The following is a 20913-nucleotide window of genomic DNA, read 5'->3' on the forward strand; positions in this document are numbered from 1 at the left end:
ATCCCCCACCCCCAACATCACCCCTCCACACGGGGTTCCCCTCATCTTCTGACATCACCCCTCCACACGGGGTTCCCCTTATCCCTGACATCACACCTCCACACGGGTTTCCCTCATCCCCGACATCACACCCCCACAGGGGGTTCCCCTCATCCCCAACATCACACTGCCACACGGGGTTCCCCTCATCCCCTGACATCACACCTCACCATGGGGTTCTCCCATCCCCCAACCCCAACATCACCCCTCAACACGGGATTCCCCTCATCTTCTGACATCACACCTCCACACGGGGTTCCCCTCATCTTCTGACATCACACCTCCACATGGGGTTCCCCTCATTCCCGACATCACACCGCCACACGGGTTTCCCTCATCCCCGACATCACACCTCCACACGGGGTTCCCCTCATCTCCGACATCACACCGCCACAGGGGGTTCCCCTCATCCCCGACATCACAACTCCACACGGGTTCCCCTCATCTCCGACATCACAACTCCACATGGGGTTCCCCTCATCCCCCAACATCACACCTCCACACGGGGTTTCCCATCCCCCAACATCACCCCTCCACACGGGGTTCCCCTCATCCCTTGACTTCACACCTCCACACAGGGTTCCCCTCATCCCCCCGACATTACACCTCCACAAGGGGTTCCCATCATCCCCTGACATCATACCACCACACAGGGTTCCCCTCATGCCCCTGACATCACACCTCCACACAGGGTTCCCCATCCCCCGACGTCACCCCTCCACATGGGGTTCCCCTCATCCCCCGACTTCACACCTCCATCTGCTGACATCACACCTCCACACTGGGTTCCCCTCATCCCCCGACTTCACACCTCCATCTGCTGACATCACACCTCCACACTGGGTTCCCCTCATCCCCCCCCAACATCACACCTCCACACTGGGTTCCCTTCATCCCCCCCCACATCACACCTCCACACTGGGTTCCCTTCATCCCCCCCCAACATCACACTGGGTTCCCTTCATCCCCCCCCAACATCACACCTCCACACTGGGTTCCCCTCATCCCCCCCCAACATCACACCTCCACACTGGGTTCGCTTCATCCCCCCCCCCAACATCACACCTCCACACTGGGTTCCCTTCACCCCCCCCCCAACATCACACCTCCACACTGGGTTCCCTTCACCCCCCCCAACATCACACCTCCACACTGGGTTCCCTTCACCCCCCCCCAACATCACACCTCCACACTGGGTTCCCCTCATCCCCTGACATCACACCTCCACCCGGATTCCCCATGCCCACGTGCAGCCATGGCTGCCTGTGTCCACGGGTGGAAGTGTGCGATCCCACCACCTTTCCCTGCTGCTCCCTTCCACGAAGGTGGATGGGCCCCGAGTGGAGTTGAAGGACCAGCTTTCCCAGGCAATGGCCAGCGTCAGAGAGCATCCACAGGACGAGAATCGTGACACGCCCGGGGGAGCGGGGGCAGCAAGGTGAGGAGCTACGGGCCAAATGCTCCTCCCGATTCCCATGAGGTCCTGTGGGTCGCACACGGCCCTCTTGTTTGCACCAGTGCATCCTAACGTGGGCCGCGGAACGGTTCTCGGTGCTGACATTCGAATGGAGGGAGACAGTCAAGTCCCCCACTGGCCCTGCCCATACACAAAATCTGCTGATGCTCAAGTCCCTTGGGTAAGATGGTATAGTATCTGCATAGATCATACATATTCATGTCCGTCTCTTGATCACTTAGAGCTCCTGGTACTACCATACCTCAAAGATAGTGCAGGTTTGGTTCCAGGCCCCTGCAGCAGAGCAGTGTCCCAGTAGTCCTCGGATCTTGTTGACACACACACACAAAATGTGTATGTGTGTGTGTAAAAAAAAAAATTTACATATATATATATATATATATGCACACACACACACACACACATATATATATATATAATCAAACTAATAATTAAAAAAGGGGCTAGAGAAATAGCATAGTGGTTAAGGCACCTGCCCACAAAGCCAAAAGACCCAGGTTCAATTCCCCAGGATCCATGTAAGCCAGATGCACAAAGGAGCACATGTAACTGGAGTTCATTTGCACTAGCGAGAGGCCCCAGTGTGCCCATTCTCTCTCCCTCTCTCTCCCCCTATCAAATAATATATATATCTCTTTCCTCTCCTCTCCTTTCCTAGGAGGGGGATTGGACATGGTAGCTCACTCTTGTATTCCCAGCAACTGGGAGGCTGAGTCAGGTGGATCCTCATGAATTCAAGGCCAGTTATAGGACTACATAGTGAATTCCAGGTCAGCCTGGGCTAGAGTGAAACCCTACCTCAAAAACCAAAATATTACTACTACTACTAATAGTAATAATAAATTTTAAAAAATAAAACAAAGGGGGCGGGGCTGGGGCTCTATCTCAGTAGAGTGCTCTCCTAGCACACACAAAGCCCTGGGTTTCATGGTTCCATCCCCAAAATGCCTAAACCACGTCTTTAATCAAAGCCTTACAGGGGAGAAGGGAGAGGGAGGATCAGAACTTCAAGGTAATCCTGGGCTACATAGATTTGAGGGTAGCCTGAGGGTACATAAGGTACAAAACAAAGGTTGTCAGATGTGGTGGTGCATGCCTTTAATCCCAACACTTAGGAGACAGAGGTAGGGAGATCACTGTGAGTTCAAGGCCACCCTGAGACTACATAGTGAATTCCATGTCAGCCTGGAGTAGAGTGAAGCCCTACCTTGGGGGCGGGTGGTAAGGTTAAACTTAGACTGTATTTTATTATTAAAATAGGCAAGGCCATTATGTAGAAAAGAGGACAAGGAACCTTAGCTGAAGCATACTTTACTGCTAAAAATGTTGTCATCTAAGCAGTTGAAAAAGTGACACTAGCAGACTTGCTGCTCAGCATGAAAAGTTGCCACACTTTCAGTCGGTAATGAAAAAAATTCCTTGAGGCACAGTAATAATTGCCATAAAATGAGATGTGCCACATATATATATATATATATATACATATATATATATACATATATATATACATATACATATATATACATATATATACATATATATACATACATATATATACACATATATATATACATATATATATACATATATATATGTGTGTGTGTGTGTGTGTGTGTGTGTGTATATATATAGTTGTTAGCTATATTTTTAGTGAATAATTACAAGGAACTAACACTCTACCAAGTACACCCCCCAGCCTGGAAGTCAGTCTTTGGATGCTAAGTTGTCCAGGAGAAAGTTTAGAACAGAGGGATAGCATTGTGTGAATACTTTATGTTAAAAAAATAATAATAATAAGGGCTGGAGAGATGGCTTAATGGTTAAGGCACTTGCCTGTGAAGCCTAAGGACCAGGTTCGATTCTCCAGGTCCCACGAAAGCCAGATGCACATGGTGGCACATGCATCTGGAGTTCCTTTGCAGTGGCTAGAGGCCCTGGTGCTTCCATTCTCACTCTCTCTCTTCTTCTATCTCTAATAAATTAATAAATCTTTAAAATAAATAAATAATCAAGACATGGTAGCACAGACCTTTAATTCCAGCATTTGGGAGGCAGAGAGGTCTCAGAGTGGCCTGGAACTCATGGTGATCCTTCCAAGTGCTAGGATTAATAGTATGCACCACCATGCTTGACTCTCAATGTATATGTACGTGTGTGTGTGTATGTAAAATACATTTTTAATTTCATTTTTTATTTATGAGAGAGGAAGGGTGTACCAGGGCCTCTACCACTGCAAATGAACTCCAGACACATGTGCCACTTTGTGCACATGGCTTATGTGGGTTCTGAGGAATAAAACCTAGGTCTCAGGCTTTGAAGGCACAAGTACCTCAACCACTAAGTAATCTCTCCAGCCACTTGCCATTATTTTCTAAGTAATACAGTATAATTGCATTAGGACTTTGGTCATTTGAGGTAGGGTCTCACTCTGGCCTGGGCTGACCTGTAATTCACTATGTAGTCTCAGAGTGGCCACAAACTCACTGCAATCCTCCTACCTCTGCCTCCCAAGTGCTGGGACTAAAGGCATGTGCCACCACACCAGGCTTATGTTAGTTTTTTTTTTTTTTTTTTTTTTTTTTTTTTTGGTAAAAGACCCAATGCAGAGCTGGTGTGGTGGTGCACATCTTTAATCCCAGCACTTGGGAGGCAGAGGTAGGAGGATCATCATGAGTTCGAGGCCAGCCTGAGACTACATTGCAAATTCCATGTCAGCCTGGACTAGAGTGAGACCCTACCTGGAAAAAATCAACAACAAAATACATAACCTCATGTAGTCCAGACTGACCTCAAATTCAGCATATAGCTGAGACTGCCTTTGAACTCATCCTTCTGCCTCCACCTCCCAAATGCTGAGAGCTACCACTCCTGCTTGTTTTAGGTACTATAAGCCATCTAGAGATTGGAAGTTTCCAGAGAGCCATGTAAGGTACAGTGCAAGCATTATGCCGGTACTTGAGTATCCACAGATTTTGGTATCCAACCCAGTCCTGCAAGGAGGGTGATTGTACCTATTGGCAGAACTGCTGAGCCATAGAAATAGCATACTCAGATCCCTGATGAAAAAGACCTTCCCTATTTTGTGGAGAATGGTTCAGAGGGCTCAGGTTGGAGGCTCTGGCTGAGGTCCATTCAGCAGGGAAGAGGGAAAGGATTGCCCTTTGTCCATTTCTACAGCTGGCTGCACTGGCTCACAAGAGCTGATCCTCTAGCGCCTTCCTGAGTTGACACGTGCAAGTTCATGTTGGAAGCTGGAAAGCTGGTGTGGCTGAGAGTCTTTGTACCATGGCATGAATCAAGGCTTCTTTACCCTGCCTGTTGCTCAGTGCTTCCAGCATACCCCTGCTCCTTGCTTTCCATTTGGTGTGGTTTCCCACACACACACTGTAGTTCCATTTCATCCTTTTTGTTTGTTTTTGAGGTATACAAAGTGGCTGGAGACATTCATGTGAACTTTTCCAGGCAAGAAATCACTATGAGATTTTCTTAGCCAGAACTCCCAGTGAAGCAGGGTACTGTTGTGACATCATGGAGTTGTTTTTGCAGCTATGGAGTGAATGAGCTTACCTGGGAAGAGTTAGAAAAAGGCTCAGGACAGGATCCTGAGGTCACCAGACAGAAAGGCCCTTTCCCCTTACCTCCTCCAATCCTCTATTGTAAAGCAGGCCACAGAGTGAAATGCTTTCTGTCAGAGATGAGAAAAAGAGGAAACATGGCCAAGGTCAGTGTTGACAGTCTTACTGCTGTAGCATGTTCAGACCAGAAGCTGCGTGAAGAGGCCCAGGCAACTGCAGAGCATTTGCAGTCTTGGAACTGCCCAAGAGCCAAAAACCAGGTGGATGGAAATCAGCCCAGGGCGTTAATAGCTCCAGCAGCAGATACAGCCTCTGCAGCATGATTGAAACGTTAGCATTTTGGGAGAGGAAAGTAGCAGGCGAGGAACCGGCTCATCTGCTTCCATTCAGGCCTCCCCCTTCCTGGCAGGACTTCAGCAGAACACCGCTTTGCCAGTGTGCCACATTCAGTGGCGTTCCTCCTCGAATGTTTGATTAGCTTGCCTCTTCTCCTGGGACTGCCGCCCGCGGTGGTCCTGAGTAGCTGGCGGATTGTTTACTTGTGTATCTGTGAGAGGCCATGGAATGAGGGCCCCAACAGTGGGCAGCTCTGGCTCACACACTGCCAATCACAGCTTTACTTGGAGTGAACAGATGGTCTCTTCCCTTAGACCCATTTCCTGGGCCCCCTGCCAGCCTGGGCCCTGCTTGGGAACTGTTCTAATCCTCAGAGCAGAATTAGGGACTCCGTAGAAGGGCAGACATAATAGATGGACTCGGTCATGTGTTTACAGTCTCTGTGCCCTGTACACACCTGACCCCCACACAGGCCATGCACATCAGGCGAGCTGTGTTGGGCTTACTCCCATTCCCTGGCCTTGGTCCAGGGTTCGGCAACAGAAGTCACCCAGGAACTGGGGAAGCCAGCAGCGAGGACACCACACATTTTGTTTATTAAAGCTAATTGGTGAATGCAGGCCCAGAGAAGCCAATGATTCATTAGCATCCTGATTAATATGCAGCTGCTAAGTATTAAGAAAAATGAAATGGAAAGGCTGGAAAAATAAAGAAGCCCTCAGCAGACATCTGATGCAGGCCTTTGTCCCACCATGAAATTTGCATTAGTTGAATTCAAGTGATTTTTCACCATTTATGTAGCTGCCACGAAAACCCGGTCCAGCCTCATCCCTTGAGCCTTGGAGAGGAACATCTTGGAGCCATTAGCAGCTCAAGCAGGTTGTGAACAATTACACAGAAAGAAATACCTGGTGATATCATTGCTTTTAATTTACAACATCTTCAAACATGAGCTGGTCCAGGAGAGGCTGAGACAAGCCATACTGTGTGCGTAAGGAAAGCCTGCGAGCTGGGATGTTAGAAGCAGCTCCATCAGCAGTTTGTTCATGTAGGTGTCCAGCCCACATTAAGAAGTCTTTGGGGTGCTGGAAAGCATAGATGAGCAGAGTATAGTTCCTGTCCTAAGGCGCATGTGCACTAAAGGGAACCCATGAGTATGAGTTATGCTAGTTATGACCGAGGGGGCAGGAAGGTCTGAGTGTTACTTTGATGTGAAGGAAGCAGAAAAGAAAAATGGTTTTAGGTAAAGACAGGTGGGGTCTCAGATTGCAGGAGCTAGAGTGGAAGGGGCTATCAGGCTACTGCTGGGAGCGGGGCGCAGCAGGAGAGCACTTGCCTAGCAATTTGCAAAGTGCTGGCTTGGACCCCTAACATTAAAAGCAAACAGGGCTGGAGAGATGGCTCAGCAGTTAAGACAATTCCCTGCAAAGCCTAAGAACTCATGTTCCAATCTCCAGGTCCCACACAGCCAGAAGCACGGTGACACAAGCGTACAATGTCGCACATGCACCACAAGGGGGGGCATCTGGGGTCCATTTGCAGCAGCTGAAGGCTCTGGGGCACCCATTCTCTCCCTCCATCCCTCTCTCTCTTTTTCTGTTTAAAAAAATATATAGGCTGGGAAAAGGATACAAGCCCAGGCCTTGGAAGGCTTTGTCGGCTATATGAAGAAATACTGTTTTTTTGCGGGGCTGGAGAGATGGCTCGTTGATTAAAGGTGCTTACTTGCAAATCCTGTAAAGTCAGATGCACAAAGTGGTGCACGCACCAGGCAGGTAGCACACACCTTTAATCCCAGCACGTGGGAGGCCAAGGTAGGAGGATTGCTGTGAGTTCAAGACCAACCTGGACTAAAGTGAGACCCTACCTCAAAAAAACAGAAACAATTCATAATAGGAGGAAAAGATCATGACATCAAAATAAAAGAGAGACTGATTGAGGGGGAGGGGATATGATGGAGAATGGAGTTTCAAAGGGGAGTGTGGGGGGGGCATTACCATGGGATTTTTTTTATAATCATGGAAGTTATTAATAAAAAAAATTCATTTTGTCGGCCATGGTGGCACATGCCTTTAATCCTAGCACTCGGGAGGCAGAGGTAGGAGGATCACCATGAGTTCAAGGCCACCCTGAGACTACATAGTGGATTCCAGGTCAGCCTGAGCTAGAGTGAGATACCTCGAAAAACCAAATAATAATAATAATAATAATAATTTAATGACCCCCCCCAAGAAAAAACCCAGAAACAAGCCAGGCGTGGTGCCACACACCTTTAATTCCAACACTCGGGAGGCAGAGGGAGGAGGATCGCCATGAGTTCGAGGCCACCCTGAGACTACATAGTGAATTCCAGGTCAGCCTGGGTTACATTGAGACCCTACCTCACAAAACCAAAACCAAAAAAAAAAAAAAAAAAAGAAAGAAAAAAAGAAAAAGAAACAACAAAGTAGTAAAGTAGTGCCTGTATCAAGTTCATTTGCAGTGGCAAGAGACACTGGCATGCCCATTCCCTTTGTCTTTCTCTCTCTCTGCTTACAAATAAATACATATTCTTCCTTTTTATTTATTTGTTTATTTATTTTGAGGTAGGGTCTCACTCTGGCCCAGGTTGACCTAGAATTCACTATGTAGTGTCAGGGTGGCCTTGAACTCATGGCAATATTCCTACCTCTGCCTTCCAGAGAGCTGGGATTAAGAGACACCTCACCACACCCGGTCCCCTTTTCTTTTTTTAAGTATTTATTTGCAAACTGAGAGACAGAGAAGAAAAAAAAAAAAAAAAAAAAAAGGACAGGCCACAGCAAAGAAACTCCAGATGTGTGCTTCACTTTGTGCATCTAGCTTTAAATGGGTACTGGGGAATTGAACCCAGGCCATCAGGCTTTAAAGCTTTATAGGCAGGTACCTTTAACTGCTGAGACATCTCTCATTGCTTGAAACTCACTTCAAAGCAGCAAGTTAGTATAACAAAATCATAGTGGGCATTGGGTTTGACAGATCTTGTTGTGGACTCCAGACAGGTTTAGTTTATACCTCTGGCTCCACTGTCTCAGTTATAAGATGGGAGCTGCCCCATATCTTAGGGTGTGAATGAAATAATAAAAAAACTGCCAACTGTTCCCCACAAGGAGAGCAACCCAGGTTCTCCTAACACCATAGAACTTATTGATATCAGCCATTTCTGAGTGTGTGGTGCTGATTTTGGTACTTTGAGCAATCAGAGTTTAGCTCTATATCTCACTTCCAGTGCCATCCGCCAACTGCCAGGGCTGGAAGGGAGACCAGGACCCTTTTTATCAGTGGAGTCCAGCATTGATGTCCTACGGAAGAGAGCCCAGGAGCTGATCGAAAACATCAATGAGAACAGACAAAATGACTACGCCTTCATGAACAGCTTCAGGGACAACCTCAAGGTCAAGGTGACAGAGTCTCAGTGGGAGGGGATGCACTCCTTAGGTGAAATGGCCAGGTATCTGTTCATATGCTAGGCAGTTCTCACACAGTACTGATTTCAGCCATGTGACAGTTACAGATTGGACCCCTTTCATAGATGAGAAGAGAAAGGTTCAGAAATAAGTGGTTGGATTGGGGATGTTAACTAGTGGTAGAACATTTGCCTGGGCTACAGTGAAACTCTACCTTGAAAAATCTGTGTGTGTGTGTGTGTGTGTGTGTGTGTGTATGGAGTATGGGATGAATGGGCATGCCAGGGCCTCCGGCCACTGCCTAGAATGAATATGCCACTCTGTGCATCTGAGTTTATGTGGGTTCTGGGGTGTCAGGCTTGACAGGCAAGTACCTTTAACTTGAGCCATCTTTCCAGCCCGTACTGCCAGTCCTCCTTGTACTACTTTAAACTTAAGATAAATTATAGAAAACTCTGAGATGCACTTGGAATGGATGGTGTCTGGTGATGTCTCTGACTTTCCAAGAACACTTACTCTTTGGAAGGTCTCAGATCTGACCGAGAAGCTGGAGGAGAAGATGCACCAGATGTACAGCCACCACAGCAAGATCATTCAGGAGAAGCTCCAAGAATTCACCCAGAAAATGGCAAAGATAAGCCACCTGGAAATGGAGCTCAAGCAGGTCTGCCATACCGTGGAGACCGTGTACAAAGACCTGTGTGTCCAGCCTGAGGTAAGAGCCATACTGTTTCCACAAGAAGGCCATGAATGGCTCAGCCATGAGTAAGTATGAGCAGGAACCAGGAGGACTGTGTGTGTGTGTGTTGCTAGAAATGGAACCTAGGGCCTTGTGAGTACCAAGCAAGCACTCTACCACCACCCCAGCCCTGGGAAACAGGAAAGGTATTGAACTCCATAGCTCACAGAGGCACAGGCTCAGCAAAGCAGGGTCAGCCAGAAAGTGTCCCCTCTGCCCATAGCCCTACAGCCTGGGACATGCCCAAGCCTGGGATATGCCCCAAGCCTGGGACCTGTCTAACCCTCACTTAACCACAGGAGAACCAGAGACTCAGGTGCTCCGGCTCAGAGCCTCCACCTGCCCCAGTGATGCACCACGTCTGTGAGAACCTCGCCAACTCTCTCTCCATGGCCACCAGTCCTGCATGTGGGACTCTCAGTCTCTTCATCTTCCTCCCCCTCATCTGATCAGTGTCGAGCAGGCAGAAGTGCTCACAGTGAGGTCTGATGCTTTCTCAGGGGCCTGCTTAGTCTCACCAAAGTGGCTTCAGTGACAGTCTCCTTCCCTCTTCCTACTCCCCAGTTCAAAAGCAGCTTAAGATGATTGCATCTGATGCTATCCACCATGAAGAATGGGTCAAGAAATACTATACAAAGAACCCGGTCTTTCTACAGAGCACATTTGAGTGACTTCCAAAAGGAAATGTCAACATTTAATTAGGTGTCTCACTTCCCATCATAAAAGTTAGGTCGATCACCACCTCCTAAGTAAACTCCTATCGCAGGGTCCCAGGTCCAGTCAAGCATTGTCTGAGAAGGGCCTTTAGAGTATCTGGCCCTCTGCAGAAGTGAGTTCACTTGCCAACTGTGAATGCCTGAATTCCTGTGATTGCTCTTCCAAGGATCAGAGCGTGAATGTCATGTGTACCTGCACAAGGTTAACATTACAGAGTCAGTTTGCAGTGTTAACAGCTCATAACTTCTCTCTAAAGTCCCCACTTTTGACCCTCTAGGCTCCTGCTGCAGAAGAACAGAACTACAATGATGGTGAATGCTGACCACTGCCAGGGGAGTCACATGTAGTGACAGCCGCCATGCAAGTCCTTCTGAGATTACTTTTCATGGTTCTGTTACCCAACCTGACAAACAAAAAAACACCCAATGTTCTTTGTGCTAAACCCAAAATGCAGCAAGGCTAGCCCCTGACATGGGCTCAGCCTTGGTGCTTCCCTCTCAACAAATTCACCCCACTACCTGCCTGCATAGTTGATTAAATGTTTGAATTTCAACCTGGCCACATTTTCTTGTAGAGTTAAGAGTTGGGGATAGCTATCCAGCTACATGAAGAGGGAAAGCAAGTACCTTAGTAAATGCTGCCTGTCACCACTGACCTACCCCAAAGCTGCTCATTCCCCAGCTGGTGCCATACTCCCTTCCCACGTGGTATTTTGCTCTCCCCTAGCTTGTATGGCTTCCCTTTTATAGAGTCACATAATTCTGATTATTTCCAAAGTCCAAGTCTGACCCATCCATCCCTCTGCCATGGGAAAACTCCTCTGCCAATCTTGAGGTCCCATCCCCCATGCCTCCCTTTCATTGTTGCTAGAATGTTCCATCCAGTGCTCTGTGGAGAAACGAGATTTGGGGCTATGAGACTGTCTTTGGTTCAGTTCCTCACAAGCTGGCAGGGAAGACATGCTGTTTTTTCTGTCTAGAAGCTTCTCTGCCCATGAAGCTAATGCCTCCACTTTTGCATGGATCACCGTGGATTGCATTTCCCCAGTTTTTTCTTCTTCCAAGTCTGTCTGCCCTGTGAGCCAGGGTACAGGCCACACGTGAGGTGCAAACACCAGTCTACGTGGGGTTGTGTTCTTTTTCTCTGAGCATGAAATGGGCCAGTCCTGTATGTTGCTTCACTCCCTCACATCTGCCAGCCCACCAGGCCTCCCTCTTCTGTGGAGATGCTAGCAGAGACTCCCTTGATCTTAGAACTAGACCTCCTCCTGAGGAGTGGGGGCATTGGCAGGGTCTGCTCCTCAGGACTCTGAAGTGCATGAAGCACTTCACTCCCTGGACATCTGCAAGCAACTCCGGATGACGGGATGACACCCTCCCACCTGCTGACAGCTGGAGGATGCCAGTGTGCCGTCCCCCTTCCCCAAATGCTAAGGCTGTTGGGTGCCCACATCTCAGGGTCCAGCCCTACCTTCATAGGTGTTCACAGCCTCCAGGTTCATGGCATGTCGGATCACGTGGTACTCGTCTGAAATACCATTCCCCCCAAGTATGTCTCGTGCCTGGCGGGCAATGTCCAAGGCTTTCCCACAGTTATTTCTCTTCAGCAGGGAGATCATTTCTGGAGTGGCCCTAGGAATGGCACAATGTTACAAACCCTGGATCCTCAGGCCTGAGCAAACCCACCCAAGGATGGAGCCGAATCTTCACCTGAAAGTCCATCAAGACCAAGAGGAAAAGCAGCATGGGTCCCTGGGGCCACCATCTGGGAAGGAACTTCTCCCCAGAACTACGTCCTCCTGCCCCAGCCCCCCAGACCCCAACTGCAGCCCCTACTTGTCTTGATCCTTCAAGCGGCCCAGTTGCAGACAGGCGTGGAGGCCCAGTGTGATCTCAGTGAGCATGTCTGCCAGCTTCTTCTGAATCAGCTGGTTCCTGGCCAAGGGGACACCAAACTGGATCCTAGAACAGGGGGTCAGGGGAAGGTCTCAGGATGCCGCAGTGCGCCAGCTCACCCTGGCCCTGTTGTCAGCTCAGCCTTTTGCTGCTCAGAAGGACTTCCTGGGCTATTTTACAGAGAGGGGAATAGGCCTGGTAGGCAGGGAGTCACCCTTGAGACACAGGAAGGACCCACAGGACACTCACACCCCCCAGATGTTGCAGCGTCCCCCTCACACCTGTCCAGGGTGTACTGCCGGGCCGTGTGCAAACAGAATTCGGCGGCACCCAGCACGCCCCATGTGATGCCATAGCGGGCATTGTTGAGACAGCCAAAGGGACCCTGTAGGGTAGAGAGAAGGACCTCAGCCCCACCCAGAGATGCTGAGGGTCCAGACAGAACTGTGAAGCAAGCCCCCCCCCCCAAGATGCACCAGACTGGGGAGCCTTGGCAGACATCTGGATCACACAGAGCATGGGTAGTGGTCAGCATAGCAGGCTCTGTCCATGGCCTTTCCACCCTGGGTTTACACAGCCCTGTCCAGCTTGGTATATGGGCTCAGTGTTAGATCTAGGAGTCTGAAACGATACCCATGTGTGCAGAATGTGAACCCATACACCCTCCCCCACCACACACATCCTGGGCAGAGACTATTAAGTGAGAAAGTCACCAAAAGGGTAATTAAGACATTTATGAAGCCGGACGTGGTGGCGCACGCCTTTAATCCCAGCACTTAGGAAGCAGAGGTAGGAGGATGGCCGAGAGTTTGAGGCCACCCTGAGACTACACAGTGAATTCCAGGTCAGCCTGGGCTACAGCAAGATCCTACCTTGAAAAATCAAAATAAATAAGAAGGGAGATGATGGACAGCAGAGTTATGAAGGGGAAAGCGGGGTAGGAGAGGGAAATACCATGGTTTGTTTTAAGTATAGAACTTGTCAATTAAAAAAATATTAAAAAAAAAAAAAAAAAAAAGACATGAGTCAGGCCAAGCCTCTCAGAATCTCCGAAAAATCCACAGTGCTTCACAAACACAGAGACCATGTGTGTTTGGTCCCACGAGAGAAAGGTGGGCCAGCAGGTGACCAGACACTAGTTACCAAGGTGTCTGCCCCTTACCGCCAGGCCGGATCCCTTGGGCAGCACATTCTCCTCGGGCACCTCCACACCATCCATGATGATCATGCCTGTGGCCGAGGCCCTCAGGGAGAACTTGCCCTCGATCCTGGGGGCAGAGAGGCCCCGCATCCCCTTCTCCAGCAGGAAGCCCCGAATGCAGTTATCCTCACACCGAGCCCACACGACAAACAGGTCAGCCACAGGTGAGTTGGTGATCCTGGGGGGGGGGGGGGGCAGGACGGTCAATGAAGGGTATGGACACTGCCCCTCATCCCTGTCCATCCACCTGCCACTGCACCGGCGCCTCACCAGGTCTTGGTTCCACTGAGAGTGTAGCTCTTGTTTGATGGGCTGTGGCAGGCACGGGTCTCCATGCTGCCAGGGTCACTGCCATGATTGGGCTCGGTGAGTCCGAAGCAGCCCAGAAGCTCACCCTTAGCTGCAGGCACAAGACAGAATCACAAGGCCACCAGGGTCCATCCGCCCCCTCAAAAATGATCAGCTTCTTAAATCCCAGCACTTGGCAGGCAGGGGTAGGAGGGTCACGGTGAGTTCGAGGCCACCCCGAGACTATACAGTGAATTGCAGGTCAGCCTGAACCAGAGTAAGACCCTACCTCAAAGAAAAAAAGAAAGAAAGAAAGAAAGATCAATTCTCGCCGAGCCAGAAAGACCTGGGTCCAAGGCAGCTCTGGCCCTGCTGTTACAACCTTCCAGGGACTGTAGAAATGGCCTCCAGAATATAACCACAGTGTCAAGAGAGGAAGGGGACTTGTCAGGAAGTCAGGAAGGAGCTGGCAAGAGGGTTGAAAGGCACTGAGAAGTTAACCTGAAGAACGGGGCTGGGGAGAATGGTCCCAGCAAAGGGGATGAGGCGTGCCAAGGCCCAGGAGTGTGTTGGCAGAATCCCAGGAAGCTGAGCTTGGCTGGCAGGGAAGAGGGAACACAAGGGCACAAGAGAGCGGCTGGAGATGCTGGCGCTCATCAGTGGCCTCGGGGACCCTGTCAGGAAGTTAAGACTTTAGACTTTGGATTGGGATATGAAGCACAGAAGAAAAAAAGGATGACTGGAGAGATGGCTTAGAGGTTAAGGGGCTTGCCCGCAAAGCCTAAGGACCCAGGTTCAAGTCCCCAAAACCCACGTAAGCCAGATGCACATGGTGGCACATGCGTCTGGGGGAATGAAATGAAAAAATGATAAATTCACTTCGTTGCAAAGCCTGATGACCTGGGTTCAGTTCCCCAATACCCTTGCAAAGCCAGGTACACAAGGTAGCCATGCATCTGGAGTTCATTTACAGTGGCAGGAGGCCCTGGCATGCACATTCATTCCCATTCTCTCTCTCTTAAATAAATAAATATGTTTTAAATGATTATTTATTTGCAAGCAGAGAAGAGAGAATGGACACGCCAGGGCCTCTAGACACTGCAAACGAACTCCAGACACATGTGCCCCTTGTGCATCTGGCTTACGTGGTCCTGGGGAGTCGAACCTGGGTCCTTTGGCTACATGGGCAAATTCCTTAATTGCTAAGCCATCTCTCCAGCCCTGAATAAGTATTTTTTTTAAAAGAAAAAGAAGTCAGATGTGGTGGTGCACGCCTTTAACTGCAGCACTTGGGAGGCAGAGGAAGGAGGATCGCCGTGAGTTCAAGGCCACCCTGAGACTACGTAGTGAATTCCAGGTCAGCCCGGGATAGAGTGAGACCCTACCTTGAAAACACACACACACACACACACACAATGATAGTGGTAAGTCAAGAGATGGAGGCGGCGGAGGGGGGGACACACACAGCTGCTCACCGAGCCGTGGCAGGTACTTCTGCCTCTGCTCCTCACTGCCGTAGGCGTAGATGGGGTGCATGACAAGGGATGACTGCACGCTCATCATAGACCTGTATCCACTGTCCACCCGCTCCAGCTCTCGAGTCAGGAGCCCATAGGCCACAGAGGACACCCCAGCACAGCCATACCCTGGGGACACAGAAGAACGGGCAAACCAACAGGAACTAAAGCCCAGCTCCGCTGTGACCACGGACTCCCTGGGAGAGAGCGAGTGAGCTATAACAGGGTCCTTAAGGACACAGGAAGGACTGGCCTGGCTGGGAGTTCACTCACCTCACCCCCACAGCAATTTATTTATTTATTTAGGTTTTTCGAGGTAGGGTCTCGCTCTAGCCCAGGCTGTCCTGAAATTCACTATGTAGTCTCTCAGGCTGGCCTCGAACTCATGGAGAGCCTCCTACCTCTGCCAACTAAGTGCTGGGATTAAAGGCATGCACCACCATGCCCGGCTCCCACAACGATTTTCAAAGGAGGGACAGCCACCCCCATTTTACAGACTGGAAAACTGAGGCTAGGGTAAAGTACAGGCGGAGATGGGGGGAGGAAAGAAAAAGCAACAGCCCTACCTTTGATGGTGGGCCCCAGAATGCCCAGCTCGCCCATCTCATGGACTATCTCCCGGTGAAAAACTGCAAAGGTACGAGTCCCCCAGTGAGGCCCAGGCCCAGATTGCTGGAGTTCCCAGCCCCCAAGGACAGATGGGCCTTGGAGAGCTGTGTGCATGGTAGTGGATGCACTCAGGGGTGCGCTGGGGTGCCCACCCTCCTTAGGCACCTTCGTTGCGATTGGCCAGTAGGATGCGAGGCATGAGCTGCTCCTGGCAGTAGTTGCGGAAGGTGTCCCTGATAAGTTTCTCATCCGTCGTCAGCTGTTCCTCCAGCACCAGTGGGTCCCTCCAGTCAAACTCCGGGCGCGAGGCTGGGTCGCGGGTAGGGGACGGGAAGGGTGGGGATTGGGACTCAGCCCGGCCCTGCGAAACCGCTTTCCCGCCACCTCGCTCTCGGATGCGGGCTACCAGTGTGTCCAGCAAAGGTGACCCTTCTCGGTGGGGGGGGGGGAGGGGAAGTGCCTCAGGAGCAGACACCCACAATCTGAGCGCCCCAGGTCCTCGGGCCCCCTCCCCCTCTCCGCAGCCCTTGCATCTAGGGACAGAGTCCACCTGGGTCCACGCAGACAGCTGGACAGACGCATGGCGCCAAAGCGGGGTTGCTTACGTTTGGCCGGTGGGCTCTGCGTCTTCCCGCCGGTCTCTGCAAACCGGACGGGGGGGGGGGGGGGGGGATGAGGAAAGTCACCGGGGGAAGCTCCCCTCCCCTCTCCCGCCCCGCCCCGTCCCGGGTCCCCGCACGCACCGGTGTGCGCCCCCGCGGAGCCCCACGTGCGCTGCACGCGCAGGCCCGGCGCGCAGCGCAGCAGCCGCCGCACGCTCACGCCTCGCAGAGCCATGCAGCCCGCGCAGTGGCCCAGGAGCTGTCGCCAGAGCCCAGGGGCACCGGGCTGCCCCGCAGGACGACCACCGACCACCCAGCGTGACCTCAGCCCCGGGCGGGCGGAGCCGGGATTCTCATTGGTTTTCTCCGGTCAGCGCCTCTCCGTGTTAAAAGGGCAACGGCGGCCTCGGCACTGGAGGCCGGCGCTTCCCGCGGCGGTACGTTGACTCCTTTAAGCAGCAGCAATGGGAGGGGGCGGAAGACAGTGCGCCAACCCTATTGGCCAAAGGGTTTTCGTGCACTGATTGGTCGTAGGCGGAGCTCCGAGCTCCGGACTAGCCAGTTGCAGGGGGGGCGTGTGCGAAGTGATTCCGAAGTTCTACAAGGAAGGCGGCGCCAGGTGGTGCACTTCATTAATCCAAGCACTCGGGAGGCAGAGTTACGGGTATCACCGTGAGTTCGAGGCCACCCTGAGAATGCTTAGTGAATTCCAGGTCAGTCTGGGCTAGAGCGAGACCCTACCTCGAACAACCTAAAAAATAGGGCTGGAGAGATAGCTTAGCGGCTAATAAGGCGTTTGCATTAGAAGCCAAAGGACCCAGGTTCGATTCCCCAGGACCCACATAAGCCAGATGCACAAGGGGGCGCATGTGTCTGGAGTTCGTTTACAGTGGCCAAAGGCCCTGAGCACCCATTCTCTATATCTATCTGAGATAAACTAAATCTAAAAAAAAAAAGGGGGGTCGGTACTCAGGAGGCAGAGGTAGGAGGATCACCATGAGTTCAAGGCCACCCTGAGACTACAGAGTGAATTCCAGGTCAGCCTGAACTAGAGTGAGAGCCTACCTTGAAAAACCAAAAAAAAAAAAAAAAAAAAAAAAAGGAGGGGACGCTGGAGAGATGGTTCAGTGGTTAAGGTGCTTGCTTGCAAAGCCAAAGGACCTAGGTTCGATTCCCCAGTACCCAATAATCCAAATGCACAAGGTGGCACGTGTGTCTGGAGTTCATTTGCAATGGCTAGAGGCCCTGGTGTTCTCATTTTCTCACTCTCTAAAATAAGAGGGCTGGAGAGATGGCTTATAGGTTAAGCGCTGTGAAGCCTAAGGACCCCAGTTGGAGGCTCAATCCCCAGATGCACAAGGGGGCACATGCGTCTGGAGTTCGTTTGCTGTGTCCCATCCTCTCTCTATCTGCCTCTTTCTCTCTCTGTCACTGTCAAATAAATAAATAAAAATAAAATAAGTAAAGAAAATATTTAAAATATGTTTTTATTCATTTATTTGCCAGAGGGAGAATGGCCAGGGCTGCCACAAACAGACTCTGGATGCATGTGCCACTTTGTGCATCTGGCTCTAGGTGAGTACCGGGAATCGAACTCAGGTCTTGTTAGGCTCTGCAGGCAAACACCTTGCCGTTCTCAGCCTTCAAGCTTGAGTTCACAGAGAAAAGAAGGCACAGGAGGAGCACTGCACACTGTAACTGGAAGGCAAACCTTCTGGGAAACCTGTTCTTGTTTATTCTCGAGAACGTCTTGTTGGAAATGAGGTCACTCTGACTATAATTGTTCCATCACTATTTGTGTAGTGTTTTCTGTTTAAGCCAGCTAATTAATCAAAAGCGTATTGTTTTACAGCCGTGTTCGTGGCACAACTATGACTGTTCTGATGTGACCCTCTGAAATAAGTAAAAGCAAACTCGGAAGTGGAGAGCGTCTGATTGCTCATGACTTCCAGAGCCTCTGCACCAACTCCTCTGTGTCTGCTGCTGCTTCTGAGGCCTAAACACCGTCACACAGAGCCATCTCGGCAGCTCCATCTTCACTTTTCTTCCTTCTTTTTAAATTTTATTTATTAGAGAGAGAGAGAGAATGCGCATGCCTGGGCCTTCAGCAGTGGCAAACGAACTCCAGACGTGTGTGCCCCATTGTGCACATGTGCAACATTGCGTGCTTTTGCCACTGTGCGTCTGGCTTATGTGGGACCTGGCGATTTGAACATGGGTTCATAGGCTTCACAAGCAAGTGCCTTAACCACTAAACCATCTCTCCACTGTGGAGTCATGGAGGCTTTTCTCTCTGGGGTGGCTGAGAACCATGCCTCAGGATTATCCTACCCACTCTATGGTTCTTAAAATCTCTATGCCCCCTCTCCAAGGGAGGTGTTGCAGTCCAGTTCGCATTGCTGGTAGAAATCACCCAACCAAGAGCAGCTTCTGGGAAAAAGAGATTTATTTTGGCTTACAGGCTCAAGGGGAAGCTCCATGATGGCAGGGGGAAAACGATGGCATGAGCAGAGGGTGGACATCACCCCCTGGCCAACAGAAGGTGGACCACAGCAACAGGAGGGTGTGCCAAACACTGGCAAGGGGAAACTGGCTTTAATACCCATAAGCCTGCCCCCAACAATACACTCCCTCCAGGAGGCGTTAATTCCCAAATCTCCATCAGCTGGGAACCTAGCATTCCGAACACCTAAGTTTATGGGGGACACCTGAATCAAACCACCACATTCCGCCCCTGACCCCCATAAACTGATAATCATACATGTAAAATGCAATGCATTCATCTCATTTTAAAAGTCCCCATAGTTGTTAATCAATCCCAATGATGTTCATACATCCCCATAGTCCAAGATCTTTTAACTGAGCCATAATACCAAAACATAACCTCAAAAAACCCATAATGGCACAGAATAAATATTCACACTGCAAAAGATGGCATTGGGCATAGCAAAGAAACATTCAACCAATACAAGATTTAAAACAACCAGGGAAAATATCAAACTCTGTAGCTTCAAGTCCAGCAACTCTAGCCAGTGACAAATCTCCAAGTCCAATAATTCCAACCAACAACAAGTCTCTGGCATTCCAATTCTGCCCCTCCAGCTAGGCTACTCACAGTCCTGGGAAACTTCATCGGGGCCGACAGCTCTCCTTGGCAGCCATCTCATGGTCCCAGCATCTACAATGGGTCTCCACTGCAATCCACGGTTCATCCTCATGGCCTCATGGGGTCTCTATGCAGGCAACCAGCAAACCTGCTTCACACTGCCCATGGCCATTTCCAAAACACAAGACCATGTTGCAAACTCAATGACCCTCTTTCCAACATTTCTTATACTCCATGATACCGGGTAGGGTGCCAATTTGTTAATCCAGGGGGCAATAAAGCAGACTTTGAAGAACAGGACACTCCTTGAGCACTCAGGCCCCTTCAAAAGAGTCTACATTCTTCCTGTTGCCCCAGCGCAGGTCAGCTAGCCCTGTCTCAAAGGTTGTAATCTCTCAGTTGCAGCTGAATGGGCAACAGTTCACCCAAAGATTTTCCTTTCTGTGCCATATCCCTCTGCACACACCAGTTCATTTCTACGCAAAGCAACCCTGCACAACTTCTCAGGACATGGGCACAAGAGCAAGCTTCTCACAAAAACTGCTAGCCCAGTCCAGGCAAAGCTCTTTCTCACCCTCATAAGCCAAACCTCACAGTCCATAGTTCTTACTGCCTTCAGGTCTTTCAGCTCTGACCACGATAGACAATCAAGCTGTACTTACAGCACTGCAAAGCATCTCTTAGGCCAAGGTTTCAAATCCTCCGACATTCCTCTTGAAAATCAGCTCCAAAAGGCCAAAGCCACACAGTCAGGTGTCTAGCAGCAACCCCACTCCTCAGTACCACTTTACTGTGGCAGTCAGGTTCACATTGCTGGTAGAAATCACCCAACCAAGAGCAGCTTCTGGGAAAAAGAGATTTATTTTGGCTTACAGGCTCAAGGGGAAGCTCCATGATGGCAGGGGAAAACGATGGCATGAGCAGAGGGTGGACATCACCCCCTGGCCAACAGAAGGTGGACCACAGCAACAGGAGGGTGTGCCAAACACTGGCAAGGGGAAACTGGCTTTAATACCCATAAGCCTGCCCACAACAATACACTCCCTCCAGGAGGCATTAATTCCCAAATCTCCATCAGCTGGGAACCTAGCATTCAGAACACCTAAGTTTATGGGGGACACCTGAATCAAACCACCACAGGAGGCCTCCTGGCAGACTGATTTAATGTTGAGTTCTCTGTAGCCTCTGGATTTCTGTTTGTTTTTTTTTTTAAGGCAAGCTAACTGGTTTTTTTTATTTATTTTTTTTTAATTTGAGAGCGACAGACACAGAGAGAAAGACAGATAGAGGGAGAAAGAGACAATGGGCGTGCCAGGGCTTCCAGCCTCTGCAAACGAACTCCAGACGTGTGCGCCCCCTTGTGCATCTGGCTAACGTGGGACCTGGG

General features: G+C 50.2%; 1 protein-coding gene across 2 annotated transcripts; it reads right to left on the reverse strand.

Moving 5' to 3' along the window:
• Positions 1-6336: 6336 nt before the first annotated feature.
• On the reverse strand, positions 6337-16655 carry Gcdh (glutaryl-CoA dehydrogenase). Of its 2 annotated transcripts, none has more exons than XM_045139329.1 (11): positions 16562-16655; positions 16424-16459; positions 15984-16127; positions 15776-15838; positions 15168-15338; positions 13675-13804; positions 13366-13582; positions 12485-12588; positions 12144-12269; positions 11779-11939; positions 6337-6512 (listed from the first exon to the last, which is right to left on the reverse strand). In XM_045139329.1, the coding sequence occupies exons 1-11, from the start codon at positions 16653-16655 to the stop codon at positions 6472-6474; spliced, it is 1287 nt and encodes a 428-aa protein (XP_044995264.1). In that variant the 3' UTR covers positions 6337-6471. The 2 variants fall into 2 exon arrangements, with proteins under 2 accessions (XP_044995264.1, XP_004672513.2); XM_004672456.2 differs by lacking the exon at positions 6337-6512 and adding an exon at positions 10254-10500.
• Positions 16656-20913: the final 4258 nt, after the last annotated feature.

Source organism: Jaculus jaculus, chromosome 21 (assembly GCF_020740685.1).
Source record: "Jaculus jaculus isolate mJacJac1 chromosome 21, mJacJac1.mat.Y.cur, whole genome shotgun sequence".
In the NCBI taxonomy this organism is placed as follows: Eukaryota; Metazoa; Chordata; class Mammalia; order Rodentia; family Dipodidae; genus Jaculus; species Jaculus jaculus.

Coding starts and splice junctions, on each gene's coding strand:
- Gcdh (XM_004672456.2), bottom strand. CDS start 16,655: ATGGCTCTGCGAGGCGTGAGCGTGCGGCGGCTGCTGCGCTGCGCGCCG. Junction 15,839..15,983: donor ACTGGCCAATCGCAACGAAG/GTGCCTAAGGAG, acceptor GTACCTTTGCAG/TTTTTCACCGGGAGATAGTC. Junction 12,270..12,484: donor CGGCAGTACACCCTGGACAG/GTGTGAGGGGGA, acceptor CCCCTGTTCTAG/GATCCAGTTTGGTGTCCCCT.